At 38.7% G+C, this 17787-nt stretch overlaps 1 protein-coding gene across 4 annotated transcripts in view; it reads right to left on the reverse strand.

Annotated features, from left to right (window-relative positions):
- Nucleotides 1-17787, reverse strand: part of ANKRD44 (ankyrin repeat domain 44) — a 369642-nt gene that overhangs the window by 207781 nt on the left and 144074 nt on the right. For all 4 annotated transcript variants that reach the window (XM_036745366.1, XM_036745365.1, XM_036745364.1 and 1 more), the window contains exon 2: nucleotides 5190-5273. In XM_036745366.1, coding sequence (XP_036601261.1) covers nucleotides 5190-5273 — 84 coding nt within the window. The remainder of the gene's footprint in view (nucleotides 1-5189; nucleotides 5274-17787) is intronic.

A 17787-nucleotide genomic window follows, 5' to 3' on the forward strand; every position in this document is an offset into this window, starting at 1 on the left:
CTATGTGAATATGGGTAAGTCCATAGAATTCAGAGATATCATAAATCACCAAGTCTAATTTCACATTACAGATGACGAAAATGATCCCTAAAAGGGGTAAGTGACTTGGGTCAAAACAGATGAGTAGTAAATGGTGAAGCTGAGACACAAACTCAAATCCACTGACTCCGAATATGATGTTCTCGTACCAAACCATGACATCTCTCACAACCTTTCTTAGTCTCAGTTTCCTTTATCAGTGACATGGAAATAATACCTGCCTGCCTATCCCACAGGACTGTTGTGAAGTTTAAATAATCTGATGTCTGTGAAGGTACTTTACAAATGGAAAAACGCTATACAAATTTGACATGATTAATAGGTAAAATTTTCTGCTGATATATTATGGCCCACATGCTTACACGAGAGGGACTTGGTACCAGCCTTCCAAAATGTCCAGTGAAGAGATTTCAGGGTGGGTCCTTGAGCCAAAGTATGACACAGACCCTCCATGTTAAGGGTATCTTATACATGAAAAAGTAACAATACTATCACACCGAACTTTACATCTCTAATCTAATACAATTACAAGGATTTCCCCACTTGCAAACTGGCTGAATAGTCTCTGGCATCTTCAGCTGGCATTATGTCAGAGCAGAGGGAAGAAAAACAGTTCTTGAAGAATGGGGTGCCTCATACTGCTCAGTCGCCTTGAAAGGATAATTAAAGAATGATGCTAACCAGACAGAAGGAGCCTTGATTAGGACTTCAATTTTGCATTTAAAATGTCCATTGAAAAGACATCTCTGTGGCTAACTTAGTGGCATCATGAGCTAATGCATCACTCTATATAGCACAGGGCACAGATTCTAAATTGCATTCCCATGGCCTGGGCAAAGGTCCAATAAGGGACAACACATCCCATTACTGCCTGGCATCTGCTGATGAAGAATAGTTCCTGCCCACAAGAACAAAATGATTAATTTCCCTTTATGTGATAAAGAAACTCCAACTTGCCCTCCCTGAATCCCAGAAAAGGGATTCCGTAAATAAGCACATGGGAGTCAAAGGAGCAGAGATTCCACTTCTGGGTCTGAACTCATAGCATTAGCTGAATGAACTTCAGAATGATGGTTTTACATTTAACAGGGAAGAAAGCAACCTCATGTGCAGAATGCAAAAGCATATGCTGCTTTTAGCCTTCTCCCATTCCCACCAAAGGATCTCAGTTTTGTTTCCTAATTTGCCTAATTCTCTGGCCTAAGTATTTTCTCAATTCTTCATATTAAGTTATTTGCTCAAGGCATCAGTGTCTATGACTAGGGAGGTGATGACCTTCATCAGACCACATCTGGAATATTTTGTTCAGATCTGGGCACCACATTTTAGGAAGGAAAATCATAACCTCCCACCAGAGAAAGGCAATCAGGATGGTGAAGAGCCTTGAGGACATGTCATCTGAGGCTTGGGTGAAAGGACTGGGGAGGGTAGCCTGGAAGAGAAAACATGCCTGGCTCATAGCACGAGCTTAATAAATGTTTATTGATTGATTGATGCCCAACAGCTGCCTTCTAGTACTTTAAGAGCTGTCCCATGGAAGAGGAATTCAACTTGTACTTCTCAGTCCCAAAAGCCAGAACCAAGAGCAACGGGTAGAAGTGGTCATCAAGATAAAACTAGGCTCAAGATGAGAAGAGTCTTCCTAAAAGAGCTGTCCAGAAGTAGCATGGGGGATTCTTTGGGAGGTATAATGAAGGACGGATTCTTTTTTCACAAATGGGCTAGACCAAATGGCCAATGAGGTCCTATCCAACTCAGATTCTGTATGAATCTCTAGGTTTAGGTTTTTAAAGAAAAAAAAAGCTCTTTTAAATTTAGAAAGCCTCAATTTTTTAGCTTGTATTTTAAGTTTTACAGGAATGTCATATATATGTATAAAGTGTCAAGGCTGGAAAGGACATTACTGATCACCCAACCCCCTCATTTATAGATGGGGAAAATGAGGTGAAATGATTTGCCCACAGTCACCATAGTTAATAAAAGAGTTAGAACTGGAAGCCAGCCCTCCTGATCCTTCGTCTGCATGCTTCCCACTAGACTATGCTCACCAGAGAGTTTAAAGTGATCTATGGAGGTCATCTGAACTACAGTTAAATCTTCCCAGACAGATGAGTCACTATCTTATTTGCTTAATTTTTGAACTTTATAGAGGAGATTTCTCATCCTTCCTCATCAGACCATTCCAATATTTAACAGCCTTCACTAATCAGAATTTTGCCTTACATCAATTCAAATCCTTCGTGCTGCAGTTTAATCCAATTTCTTCTTCTTCAATGATGAAAACATCTGGTTGCCATCATCTAAAAGAAAAGCCCTTAAAAAATTCTAAAGCCTGGCACACAGCAAGTGTTTAATAGACACTCATTGACTTGACTACATCAGTAACAATAATTCTTATGTTTCTATAGCACTCCAATGCTTACAAATCGCTTCCCCTACAACCACTCTGTGAGGGAGTGTATTAGTAGCACCATTTGACAGAGGAAAAAACTGAGATTCCAAGGTAATGACATGATTTACCCATTGGTTACACAGTTATTCAAATCTATTCAAACTAGGTTGAATCCTGACCAAGTCCTGTGTTCTTTCAATTCCCTTGCAAGACTGGTCTGAAATTTGGTCACTTAGTTTAGTTCCAGAAAATCAAGACTCCCCCAAAATAGTCATTATAAGTGACATCTGAAAAGATATCATAAAGGACATGTAATGGGAAGGTATTAGGTCTTAGAATCCCTTGTTTCCTTCAAACGTCAATTCAAGTACAAGCTTCTATATGAAGCCTTTCTTAATGCCCTCAGCTTCTAGAGACCTTGCTCCCCAAACTGTATTATATTCATTTTGTGTATATTACATACATATACATACATATATATGTATACATATATTATACATTCTATCTCCCCCATTAGAATGTAAGCTCTTGAGGGCAGACTGAGACAGCATCGTTTTTGTCTTTGTATTCCTAGCTTTAAGCACAGTGCCTGGCACATGTTGTTTGGGGTTTTTTTGGCAGGGATACTGGAGTGGTTTGCCATTTCCTTCACCAGCTCATTTTCAGATGAGGAAACTCAGACAAACAAGATTAAGTAACTTGCCCAGGGTCAAAGCTAGTATGTGTCTGAGGTCAGATTTGAACTCAGGCAGGTGAGTCTTCCTGATTTGAGGCCCAGTACTCTATCCACTATGCCACCAAGCTGCCTGGCACATAGTAGGCACTTGATAAATACTTGTTTGGTTGGGTCTCTGCCTTCCGTGACAAGAAGAAACAATATTCTTGGCACTCTCCTGGAGCCAGGGTGAGATGTGGTATGACAAATATGAGACTAGAATGAAACAATTTATTAAACCTTGAACTACTGTCACCCTAGTGAGTTCAGAAATTGTGTGTATTCCTCAACAACTGTCTCTGATTTCTCTAGCATTGCTGGAAAATATTAAAGTTGTCCAAAAGATGCAACATCGCTTTTAAGAGTTCTAATATTTAACTCCCTAGATGGTCGAGGGAAACATGTAAATCTAAAAGTGAATTGCAGTGAAACTAAAGTCCACCACTGGTAAAACGCCTAACCTTTGATGGTCTATACCTGTACGTCATTGTCCCAACTAGAAATAAAAGCCACTCTAAGGGCAGTGTGATTTTTCTACAAGTATGTCATCATTGGAAAAACTTTCAGCTCTCTCCTCTCCACCATTCGCTCCACTACCATCATCAATAGAATAAAGTCACGTTCTCTAGTGTTTGCCCAGGGTCGGGATCACCGCAAGGCAGGCCTGGATAATTCCCATGCTCTGTGTCAAGACGCTGAGCTGTCTGCTCTTTCCATCCTGCCAACTGTCCTCTGAAGTAGCCCACTCCTAGTCTTGTCTATGCTGAAATTGCCAAAGAACCAGACTATGTTATTGTATCTGTTTTCAATGCTAGCCAAGGAAAGTCTTCCCAAAAAAGTTTTTTAAATAAGGAAATCTAAAACTAAATTGAAATGTAGATATGACTTCAGCAATGCTTACAATAAGAATATGCATCATATACAGCTTTACCATCTGGAAAGCACTTTCCACACATTGGCTCATTTGATTCTAATACCTGTATGACTGTGGGTAGGCCATTTAGGATCAGAGGATCGCCAGTATAGTAGAGGAAGGGACTTCAGAGACTCTCTGGTCCAACCACCTCCATTTTACAGATGAGAAGACTGAAACCCAGAAGATTAACTTACTTGTTCAAAATCAACCAGGTAGGAAGTGTCCAAGATAGAATCTGAATCCATGTCCTCTGAATCCAGAGCCAGTGCTCCTTCCACCATATACGGCCACTTACTTAATCTCTCAGCCTCAGTTTCCTTATTTATAAAATGAAGGGGTTGGACTAAATGACTCCAAGATCCCTTCCAGCTCTAGAGCTGGATCCCATGATTCTGTTTCTAACTATAACTCTTTCTAACATTCAACCGGTTATTTAGATGTAATGTTCTAGACACAAAAAATGCTCAAATTCAGGTTATAATTCACCAGGGAAAAAAAATGTGAAGCTAAGATGGAAGAGGGATTGAGCCTGAGATGTCACTAAAATAGAGAATTCCAAGATGAGGAACTTCCTACTAATGAAGGTAAACACCTTTTCTGTAACTTAGGGTGTTAAAGAATTTCTACTTGCTCAAGGTCATATAGTCAGTGTGTTTCGGGGGGCAGAACTTGAACCCAGACTTCTGAGCTTGGACTATTTGGACGTGCAGATAGAGCAATCAACAGGAAGCAGGAGACACGCTGCAGACTACTATAATACTGTATACTCTATTATACTGTGCCAATACTATAATTTAATGTATAATAATCTAAAGATGCTAGAGATCAAAGATGCTTTAACTTTTCCATTGTTTTTGGCTGACAATAAAAGTTTGAGAAAAGTCCCCTGTCCTTGATGGACTTGCAGATTTGTATAATTAAGTCATACCAAGGGAATTAGCAGCATGTACTATATTCAATTACTTGTTCAACTTAGTTCTAAGAAACTGTTAAATTCATAAATCATTGACTACCAGATTTTTTTCTCCTTTTTAATTCCTTGTTTATTGCAGCTATTTTCTTAATAGTTTCAAGTCTTCAGAGCTGGTATAGGTAAAACCACTTGGTCAGCAAATAGCATCACTTACCAGAGCATTCACATCTTCCGTTTTGTAGATCAACATTCGTATCTCTTCTGGATCACCACTGAAAATTGCTTGGACCAGTGGGGGCTGTAAACATAAGAAGAATTAAAGTCAGGATTTAATTATTTTTAAAATAAAATATATTTTGAAAATATATTTTAATTTAGCTACATTTTAATATATGTCTAATATATAAGATTTATGGCGTGAATGAGTGACAGAATCATAGTTGTGCATTAAAAATATTACTTCATTAATAATATGGGAGGTAGATTGAAGAGGGGATATACTGGAGCTGGAAAGGCCAGTGGGAAGACTATTATATAGTGATCTAATTAAAAACTAGTGAGAACCTGGACTAAGGAATGGAGAGGAGAGGCTGAGTGTAAGACACATTGCATCTGGACTGGACTTGGCATCTGATTGGATGTGGGGGCTGAGGAACAAGTGAGAATCAAAAATGACTCTGGGGGTTCAAATTAATAGTGACATTGGAAGGATGCTGGGACCACTAGGAATGGATCAGAAATTCAGTATTAGACATGTTGAATTGGAGGCTGTGGGACATTCAGGTAGAGTTATCCAATAAGAAATATCAGATTAGCTGTAGGAAGCATTGGGGTAGAGACAGAGACTTTCAAATCATCTGAACAGGGATAATAATTGAAGCCAGGACAAATAACCAAGAAAGATAGTATATGAAGTAAGAAGGCCAAAGGCAAAATCTTATGGGCACCAAAAGAACAGAGAAATGATAAGAGGCCAAAGAAGGAGACAGAAGGGATGGTCAGAAAGAAAGGAGAAGCAGTAGAATTAGGTGTTGCAACATCACACAAGCCAAGAAGGGAAGAGATCTCAAGAAGGAAGAGGGAGTGTTGGTTCGAGGAGGGAAAGCAAAACATGTCATTTAATTGAAAGATAAGCAGGTGGCTTTTCACTGTGGAGAGAACCATTTCAGTAGATTGACACAAGTTGTAGTAGGTTTAAAAATGAATGATAAGCAAGTAGTGTCTTTTTTTTAGAGACTACATCTTTTTAAAAGGCTAGAAATGCAGAGATTACTTAAGGGCCCGAGACAACCGATTGGCATAGGAGCTTTGAGCTCATCCGTTTCTGACCTATACTGCTTCACCCCTTCTTGGGTTCAGCATAATAATGTCCATCTTATTGTATTGTCAACATAGCCTACTGCAGCTCAGAATTCCCAAGTACAAGAGATCCAAGTACCTTAGCTTTCCCTAAAACTGGGATTACAAGCATGTGCTCCCACACTCAGGGGAGCCTATTCTTTCTAGAAGTTTGAACATAAAAGGCAATAGAGACAAAGGACAATCATTTGAAGGGCTACTATAAGGAAGAGATGGAAGATGAATAAAAGGAAGGGGAATTATTTAAAAAGCAAAGTCACAGTGGGAAGGGAGAGGATGGACGTTACAAGTAGTGAGCCTAGCCTTGGCAAGGATGAGGGTCCCTTCATTCTACAAATGGAAGGAATAAAGAGAGGATGAATGAGGACACTGGGAAGTTTTGAGAAGGAAAGTTGAAGTTGTTTTTAATCGTCTCACTCTTCTTGACATGAAGGAAATCATTTGGTGAGAGGAGAAGAGTTGGAGTTGGAATTGGAGTTGAAGAGAAAGTAGAAGATTTAGGAATACCATTCTGGAGAAAGTGATAGTCAATAAAAAGGTCAGCATAAATGTGTGATAAACCCAATCAGAAGTTTCTTGATTATCTCCAGCAGCCTTCATCATCTGGGGAGAATCAGTAGAGGAAGAAGACAATAGAAATAAAGTATCTTCATCTAGGGATAGATATGCAGGGTATGAGTGGCTAAGAGAAATTATTAATAACCAATAATTTGGGGAGATACAAAGTTATCCCCTTCTTCTAAAGTCCTCATTTAAAAAAATTAGAAGTGCAGTCTCTTGATAATGAGATTGAATTAACTCTCCTCAAACTTGGTCAGACCCCAGCCAACTTTACAAGGAATTCAGTCTAAGGTGGGGACAAATTCTTTGACTAGATTGCTCAAAGCTGGGGGTATCTGGGTATAGAGATAAGACTCTCAGTCCAAGGATGACATGAAGTCACTCTCTGTCCCTCATTTTAATATAGCCCACCTCCTAGTGTGTTAATCAGAATTGATTGCCACTCCTCTTCCAAAAGAACGTATAAGCCCTGCCACCATGATTGTCTTTGGCCTAAGAGAGTTCACCAAATGACCACCCTTTTATTAATAACATACTGGCCTTATTAATAAAATTATTAAATTACCCAGAAACGATGTCTCTCAAACCTTTTAAAATGCCACATGGCTGAGGGTAATGATAGAGAAATCAGTGGTTCAAGAGACTGACAGTTACTAGCAAGGTTAAAAAATAAGAATAACCCCTCTATTCGTAATGTCCATCCTCTCTCTTCCCTTCTCATTCAATAATGACACATTAACATATAACATATTAACAATAATTCAATATTAACAGTTGAGATGTACAGCTGGCTTTAAGGTTGTCAAAGTGTTGCACATATATCTCACAGCAACCCTGTGGGGCTCTTTTGGTCCAAATCTGTGATTACATTGGTATGATGAAATCTCCTCTCCCAAAACAGTTTAGAAGCTTCTACTCTAGAGTTGCTTGGAGAAATCAAGTGACTTGACTAGGGTCATACACAAGTGACACTTGAACTAAGGTCTTCCTGATAGCAAGGTTACCTCTCTGTACCACTGTGCCAAATACCTTCATGGCAGTATTATTATGCCCATTTTACCAATGAGAAAATTTCAGTGAAAAGGTTAACTGACTTACTCAGGGTCACACGGCTAATAAGTATCCAAAGTGGAATTCAGACCAAGGGTTTGATGAAGAGATTATGGGCAAAGAAAAGAATTTCAGAATTTGGTATCTTTGAGGTATAGTCATTTATGGTAATGGTGAGATTTAAGGTAAAACCAACCTGAAGGGCATATGAAACAGGAGAGGAAGACAGAAGGATCTCCAATCCCCCCAAATTCTTTCCTACATTCTATTTTAACTTCAGTTCTGTTGGAAAGAATAAGGATCAGGGGTGGGTTCCCAATAAGACAGGAAGAGAGGATTCCAGGAAATTGATGCAAATTTTCTACTATTTGTTGATTTTTAGCTCTTTGAGAACTTTGAACTTAATGTATAAAGATAAAAAGATTATTTGGGGACAAATCTATCTACTATCCTCAAATCATTCCTTTAGGTAACTAGACACTCAGGCAGACATGGTTTTCAGGGCAATTTTTTTTTTAATTTCTGGACTTATATGTCATAAAGCACTTTGATAAGAGGATGTATCAAGAAACTTCATGAAATGATAGCTCACTCTCTTTCTCAAGGAAAATCTGAAAGGCTGTTTTCTAAACATCTGTAGTAGTCAAGTTGTCATAAATGTGTACAGTATGTTATGACTTTTTGAGCCCTAAACAGTGAAGAAAATGACAGGAGGTATCTAGGCTTATGGGGGATTTTGAATGAAAAATCCAATTTCTTCTATCAACAGCTGTGGAAGGGAGACTCTGAAGCCAAACCCTTCCACTGTGTTGAAATTAACCTAAGTTAAGGAATTTGGATAGCAAGGTAGATCATCACTCACATATTTAAAGGAATCTGTAGACTGTACTGGTCCTTTTTGTATTCATTCATCAAGAAAAGCAAACAGCTCTAAGCTATGCCTGGAATGTTCTCAAGGAGAGCTGTTGGGGACCAAAGAGTAAAACCAGTGTGTAGGACAGGAGAGGTGTGTGTATACACCTTGTTCATCTCACTGGGTCTATTTACTCTGCAGAACATTGTGAGGGTCCCTCTACCATGCATCCGCCAATAGTGGAGTTCTTTAGAGACCTACAAAATGTCAAAGCCTCAGGTCTTAGGAGTTCCAGTTTTATGTACATATACACCCACTACACATTCCCTGTGAAACAGAAAATACTTGTTTCCTCAAGCCTGAAGAGAGCAGCACAGGCCATAGTGATGGTATTAGTGTGACCATGGTACTGTTCTTCACAGTTGGGTCCCCAAACAGCACTATGATCCTAAACCAGATATTCACATTTATTCACATTTGTGTGTCCTGCTCAAACAGTTTATACATGGTCTTGCTCCATAAAATAATCACCACTGTATAAAAAAAAAATTCCTCTAAAAAATTGTAACCATTTGAGTGGCATTGATTTTTAGAGACATAACTAACAGGAGGATTGTAGGTATGTCCCCTACACACACACATACATACACACACACACCCCCACTGGAAGAAAACAACACATGTGTAAAACATTTTTAGCATTTATTTCCTTTTCCTGGGATTTTAAACAGACATTTCTAGTATCTTACCCACACACACACATGCTAGTCCTGACTAGTATTTTTAGTGTCTGGGGCAAGAAGCACAAAATAATGGTGTCCTAGGGCAAGCAATGCTAAATGAGCCCTCAAATCAAGCATGGGGGAGAGGCTTCAAGACCTTAACCAATAAAGACCCTGGGGCATTGCAACCTGCAGCCAAAGGAGGAACGAGTCAGGGAAGGGACTTTTCCCTCTACAAATTTTTGCATTTTCTAAATTTTGGTGCCCTGGGTCAAAGCTCCATTCATTCCTCCCTAGCTTCTGCTTCTCCTTTCCCCACAAAAATCCAGACTAATGCTAGACCTTCCAGTAAATTACTTGCGATCTTATGGGGAAAAGCAGCATCCAAATAATGCTGCCTCTAGAGAACATTTGTTTTATAATAGTCTCAATCATAATGCTTAAGACCTTATTCCCCACCCCACCCCATCCCCACTAAAATAGTCAAGCATTCTGCACTTTTCCCCCATTCTTGCACTTTTGTTTAAGGAACTACAGCAACACAACTGAGATTGTCGTGTAACTTGCTTACCTTTACCTATGTGCCAACATAGTGTTAATTCTAGTAGCATTTAAGTATTTCCATTTAAAGGTTCACACATTTCAGGAGTAACAGTGCACAAAATAAATTTAAATATGTGTATAATGAAGTGCAAAGGGAGTAGTGAATAAACATGAAATAGTAACGAGAGTCAAAGCGGCAAAAATTCCATAGCAGAGGAGAAAATTAAGTTTAGAAGTCATGTAAGATATATCAATGCGATCACACCTTCCATTAGAAAGCTTTGTTTGTTTAACTGCAGGGTGGTTATTATTTCATTATCAACTACCAGAGTTTTTTCTAGGTATGCTCAGCTTTAATAAAATGAAATGCCTCTCACATTTTTAAAGCTATTGGGACCATTACCTGGGCAAACAGGAAGGCAGAAAGGACACTTACTAAACAGTTCAAGTACATTTAAAAGGATGCCCTCAGTGGCTCCTGGACTGATGGCACAGAGAGAGATTAGTTATTCAAAAGTGAATTGTCATGCTGTCTTTCAGGAGCATCTGCCAATGTCCCCTGATCATCTCTACCAGAAGAGCGGCTGACAGCCTTCCAGAGAGAGCTGCTTCTGTTCTGACATTCTCCAGCAGAAGGTCTGAGGCTGGGGAGCCAAGGAGGATATTTGGATCCAAAGGCCACTTTTACCAACCATCTCCCAGTGGGTTTTATCAAACCAACGAGCAACAAGATAAAGGTTCATCTCTTTGCCAAGCTCCTTGGGAAGTAGAGTGGTGGAAAGAACACTGGATTTAAGTCTCTGCATGCTTCCTATATGAATTTTTATTGGTACCTTTTGTTTTTCTGTTGGCTTCTTTCCTCTTCTTCCCACCCAGAAAATCATCACAAATAATAAAGAATCTTTTTAAAAATTATTAAATACATTTTTCTTGGCTATTTATTACTACCTGTGTAGTCACAGGCAGGTCACTTCCTCCTCTGGGCCAGTGCTACATGAATGCTAGCTATTATTATCTATAAAATGAGGAGTCAGAATAAATCTCCAAGTTCTTTTTTGGATCTATGATCCTATAAATTTTCATTACTTTGTTTTTGAACTTTTATTTTATTTTCAACTCTTAACTCTTCCTTTCCCTTTCCTCTTCCCTTACCTATTGAGAAGACAAGAAAAACAAAACTCATTACAAATATATATAGTCATTGCATTACTTTTTTGCTCTAAGGTGTCCAGGTGACTTATTATCTCTCCATTTACCCTCAAAGTAATCAATCAACTGACATTATTAAGTGCCTACTATGTGCCAGGTTCTAGGTGGTGTGGGGGAGGAGCAGCCAGATACAAAAAGAGGCAGAAGATAGTCCTTGCCTTCAAGGAGTTTACAATATAATCTATTAACTACCTATTATCCATATTTGTTCTGTCTACCTCAGTCCAAAGATTTTGCTCCTTGGCAGAGAAAATAGTTGCAAAATGAGAGTTAAGTAACTCCACCCTGTCTCTAATGTCTATTATCATCAGCCCATTCCCACCTACCCCCACCATCCCATCCTGGTTTTATTCCTTCTTGATTCCCCTTTTCCCCAGCGTAGCTTTAAAACATAAAAACAACACCTACAGACCTTAGTTTTCCTCACTAGTCTCAGTTTATAATCTTAGCTTTAGCACTCCTGACACTATTCTTTCAGGACTGTGACACACTTGTGTATACATATTACTTCAATCTCCCATCCCTGTCTTTTTAGACAATCTAAGATGATGAGTTCCCTGTGCAGCCACATCTGCCAACTTCTCCTTCCTTTCCTCATTGGAGTTGTTTGTTCTTGAGTCTTTACATTTGCATTTTTGAGTTCTTCCCTTCATCCATAGAAATTTAGTCCATGGGATGTGATGTATTGTTTCTTTGACACTACCCTAAACTACTAGAGTTCACGTTGAAATGCCACTGGGCTTTCTGATTTGAACCTGGGTTAAACCACAATTTTTACACTAGAGGGAGCAAGAGAGTAAACTGTTATCTGGCATATAGGGCAAAAAAAAAACTTTAAAAAATACTTATGATTGTTGTTGTTGGTTGTCCCTCGTTCTCAAAGAGCATAATGACATCAGAAAGGTGATGCTGCGACTTGCAAGTGAAGTGGATTAAGTGAGGGAGGGCTGTGCAAAGTCACCAGCCTCACTTTCTCCTACAGAGCCAAAAATCACAAGAAGGAGACTGAAGTCTCAAAATGTTCTCCTTATTTGTTACACTCCTTGAACATGAAGAGTTGAGAACTGTTAATTCTAAATAAGTTTTCAGTTAAAATACTACACCCAGTTGAGGCTTTGGATTCTCATCTTGAGGTCTTGACATGAATGATGCTATTTAGACCTATCCACTTCACCAATGGACAGGCCTTTTGGGATTCTCTTCTTTTCTCCAATATGACTTTTTAAAACATCCTCTTTTATTATTCTTAGCTTTCCTTACACACTTCAGATTATCCTTGGTCTTGTCACTGTTGTTAGAAAACCATGCCATGGTATAGCATAATTACTAGCAGAGAAATTAAACCTTGGTCATTTGGTCACTTCCCACTGACAAAGTAAAAAGTATGCCACCACCAGATGTGGTGCATGGGCAGCAAGGTGGCACAGTGAGCAGAGTGCCTTGCCTGGAGTCAGGAAGACTCATCTTCATGAACTGAAATCCGGCCTCAGATACTTACTAGCTGAGTGACCCTAAGCAAGTCACTTAACCCTGTTTGCCTCAGTTTCCTTATCTGCAAAATGAGGAAGAAATGGCAAACCCAGTATCTTTGCCAAGAAAACCCCAAATGGGGTCACAAAAAGTCAGACATGACTGAAGCAACTGAAAAACAACAAAATATAGTGCAGAGTAAAGTGTGCCAGACTTAAATTCAGGATCCCTAAATTTGAACAGTAGCTCTCCTTATCGATAAAATGAGTATAATAATACTTGTACTACCTACCTGACCAGGCTGGTTCGAGGAAAGTGCTTTTCAAACCTTAAAGTGTAATAGAATTGTAAGCTGTGTACACGTATATATATATATATATATATATATATATATATATATATATATATATATATATATATATACACATATATATATGTATATATATAGATAGATATATATGAGTTTAGAATGTAGAACATCAATGCTGTCTGTAGTACAATGTCTTCTGCGAAGTACTTTCCCCCATTTATAGTGAGTTTCTTACTCTAAAGGCACAAGGGTTTGAGTGCATTAAAACCAGAGCAGTTAAAACCCATCCCTGGACCAGCACTAAATTTTCTGCAGAGCACCGCCACAGGAAAGAGGACCAACAGAATAAAAAGATGTCATTTAAACAGCAGTGGGAAACTAAAATTTTGAATAATGAGCAGATGGGAATCTTTAAAAATTTCTTTAAATTTCCTGACAGCTTATCTTTTTCTGACCAGATTGGGTGACCAAGAGATTTAAACCTAAAAGAAAATGCAGGGACACACACACACACACACACACACACACACACAATATCCTAAAGTGAACAAGATATTCCTAAGCCTGTGTCCAGACTTTTGTCATCTGATAAATGAAGGCAAGACAGGAAGACATTATTATTGGCTAATATGTGATGTAGCAATAACACAGTTGCTTGAAATCATCCACTTAAGTGAATAAGTTGAAACCCTTTATTAGGTAAGAACTGATCTGGGCATCAGCCAGCACTTCCAGTTTGGCAAAAGAGACAGTCAAAATTGGTTCAAGTCATTAGTTTTAACCAACAAAACTTGCTATTTATCACTATACACAAGGGTCTTGCTTTGTAAACCTGCACAAAGGATGCCATTAAGCAAGATTTCTAAATACAGACCCTTCTTGGAGAGGAATTCAAATCTATCACAGAAGGATGATGAGGGTCATAATATGAAAGTGATTTCTCTTAAGTGTCATAAGGTCTGTATAAGATACTGAGTATCCTTGGATATAAAAAATGAATTTATTAGAGATATCATACATCTCTATGAATTTTGCCCCATAAGTAATAATTAGAGGTGCTGTCCATGGAAACTTTTCAATACTTCCAATTACTGAAACTCAGTTTTAGTGTTCTGAACATTAATGAGCAATATTCTATAGTTAATCTGCTTATGTATATATAATAAATAATTCAGTCATTTTCAGTTGTGCCAGACTCTTCATGATCCTATTTAGGATTTTCTTGGCAAAGACACTGGAGTGGCTCCAGCTCCTTTGACAGACGAGGAAACTGAGGCAGGCAGCACTTAAGTGACTTGTCCGAGGTCACACAGCTACTAAGCATCTGAGGCTAGATTTGAATTTAGGAAAATAAGTCTTCCTGACTCCAGGCCCATCACTCTATTCACTGCGTCATCTAGTTGCCCTAATAAATAATAGCTCATATGACAAGGCATCTAACATAAGAATGTAAGAGACCAATTTTATTGACTTTTCCAACATGAAAGCAGCTTACATGATTAGAGCTATGAAGTAATTATTCAGAGACCTGTCTTCCAGTGTTAGGAATATTCATGTCTTTTGTTTCTTCTTCTTCTCCTCTAGAGGTCTCTTTTAGTAATTTTTCTGTTTATTAACATTATTCATTAGCACTCCAGTCAGAAGGTGAGCAAGGCAATTAAAAAGAAAGAAACTCAAAACTTGTCAATTTGGCTCCTGGTTATAATGGTTCAGGTTAAAAGTTTGGTAAGGAGGGAAGAAGGATTATTTAAAACTACAATATTGGCTCCAATTGGCCTACAATTTTTTACTGATTCATTTTATTCCCTCCCTCCCCCACTCCTAGCCCCACTTTGATTTTATGAAATCCACAGTCCTATGCACAATGCTGTAAAGCTCAGAACCTTTAGAGACATCTCCATCCCAAGAGGCATAGTCAACGGAAGGGAAAACATGAAATTCTAAGTCATTTGCTAGAAATAACAGTCCGCAGGAAAGCCAGGATTCTAATCTAATCTAGTCCACTCCTCTTATTTGGGACCAGCAATAAGAAAGGAACAGTGGTGCTCAGTATAGACAACAGAGAGGCTGAAACACGCCTTGCTATATGACTTCATGAAAATTATCCAGCCTGTGTCTCAGTGGACCAGGGCTCCTTCCTTTACAAATATGTATACCTATGTTATTCAAACTTAGAATATAATTGGGACTATTTTCAATGATTAAAGAGGTAGAGTAGCTGTGTCTCTGCTTTCTGGACATACCGTTAAGTCATTGGTATGATTTATTTGATGGTCACTATCTGGTCTGAAACACAACCCTGAAAATATTGTTGTTCCTATACAGGAAAAGACAATCTACTTCATCACATTTTCCAGGAACAACATGCAGAGCAAGACGAATTCCAATTATGTATTTTAAGAGTAACTAATAACTCAAAGGAGCATAAAATAAGTGCCAAAATTCAGAAATCAAGGACTCTAAGGCTGCAGAGGAGACATATATGGGCTAGAGGAAGGTTGCAAGATTTAGTAGAAAGAACAATAGATTTGAAGTCATAAGCTGGGCTGAATCTATATTCTGCTCATTCCTATATGTGTAACCTTGTAAATCACCTTCCTTCTAAGGCTCAGTTTCTGAGCCTTATTTGCAAAATGGAGCTAATTCCTACATTATCCAGGGAGGTGTTGGAGCCAGCTCATACCCAGTGAGCCAGCTATTAAATTTTCAGTGTGAGCACTTAAATCTCAGAAATGACAAACTGCTACAAATCAGGGCTTGATTGTTTTGTTGCTTGTCTAAACTTAATAAAACAAGGGAGAAAATGTTAATAATATAAATTAACTTAAGTGTTTTGTGTATTTTGGAGAGTTACCAGCACATCTCTGCCTGCAACCCTTGCAGTTGCTGGAAAGCCCTTTGTATAAAGTGCTATGTAAGGTTATTTACTAAGGGGCAGCCTGAATGTGGCAGATAGACCTAGACTCAGGAAGGCTTAGTTTTGAATATCTCCCTCTGACAGTTTCCTCATCTGCGAAGTGAAGAGGCTAAATTAGATGTCTTGAGGTCCCTTTCAGTTTCAGCTATGAACCTTATGCACCCACTGATTGGCTCAGGTTCAGCCAGTTCCCAATGAAATCATAGGTACAAGTTTTTTTTAAAAAAGACGATTGAAGTGAATCTTGAGCCTACCTTAAAGGAATTGGGGCTCACAGATGGGATGGGAAATTATAGGCAAGAAGAGAATAGCATTCAATAATTCAATTCAAACTTTTATTAAACTCCTACTATCTGCCAGGGGAAAAAGCAAAAGCTTACAGGCAGGAATGATTAAATAAGGATGCTTTCTGGGGACAATAAATAGACCAGCTTAGACACAGAGCAAAGGATTCATGCCAGGGAATAATGGGAGATAAGACTGGAACTACAGGTTGAAACTAGATAATTGCTGAGAGCCTTAAAATGTCAGGATAAGCATTTGGGTAGCAGTTGTATAGAGGCAAAAATATTAGACCACAACTCAAGAGACCCAAATTCTAGACCCCACTTTTCCATATATGACCTGATAGGTCACTTCACTTTACTGGCTCTTAGTTTCCCCATCTCCACAAGGATGGGGTTAGACAAAACAACCCCTATGATCTCTTAAATGTTCTATGAGTCTATGAAATTCTATCCTCATAGACAATGGGAAACCATTGAAGATTTCTGAGCAAAGGGGAAAGGTGAGAGGGGTGGCATGAAAGAGACAAGAGTGGGCTGTAGAAACATTTTAATCTTGGTGGTTTGTCCAAATTATGATTTTAATATTTCAAGTGTTTAAATAATAATGATAATAATTTTAGTAAATCAAGTGTCCACCGTGAAATCTTCAGTGGAATTCCTCTGATTGATGCATAGTTATCCCTTCCACATCATGACTTTACTCATCGCAGTTGTGATATATAACGGGTTGGCATAAGACATTAAATGGGAATTTGGGGGGAGTTTTGCAGAAGCCACAGATAACGCACAAAGGCCAGCAGATGACACAGACGTTTAGAAACTCAGAAATGCATAAAATATACTCAAATATTACAATAAGGTACCATTAACACCTTGCAAAAGAAAAAGAAAATAATTCAGACTTCTTGGTGCAAAGGGAGGGCCAAAAAATTTTACACGGATTTTCTAGATTTTGTCAGGGCAGGGTGGGTGGAGGAAGGATCTCCCCTAACCCCTGAGATGTGGAAGGGATAACTGTATATGCTTTCCCTAAAACTGCCTACTTAAGCGCTGTAAAAGTAAATACTGTTTTCTATTCTGTGATTGCTATTTTATTCCTGGATGTTAACTTTAGCTCAGTCTCTTGGCTTCCTTCCTTCTTTCTTCACATATATAGAGTCCAAATCTCCTGCCCTCAGAGATGCTCATGTTTCCAGGTAAAATCAAGGTTACTTCCTTTCATTCCTGGCACCCTTCCCTTCGTTCCCCATGAACCTCCAGGGAGGCAATTCTGTTTTGTCTAACTTGCCACCACAACACTGAATGTAAATCACAACATTTCAAAAATAGGTCACGTCCATAAAGGGCAAAGCAAAACAAGGGAGACATACTTTGCCAGATGCTGTATTTTCCTGTTTCTTTCCTGCCAAGTAACTGCCCCCACATTCCCCTTTCAAGGATTCTTTTTTCAAATGACTCAAGATCAAATCTGCAACTTAGCTGAATTAATTCCATAGTACCTGGGACTTAAATATTCTAAAAGGTTAAGTTA

Source organism: Trichosurus vulpecula, chromosome 2 (assembly GCF_011100635.1).
Source record: "Trichosurus vulpecula isolate mTriVul1 chromosome 2, mTriVul1.pri, whole genome shotgun sequence".
NCBI lineage: Eukaryota > Metazoa > Chordata > Mammalia > Diprotodontia > Phalangeridae > Trichosurus > Trichosurus vulpecula.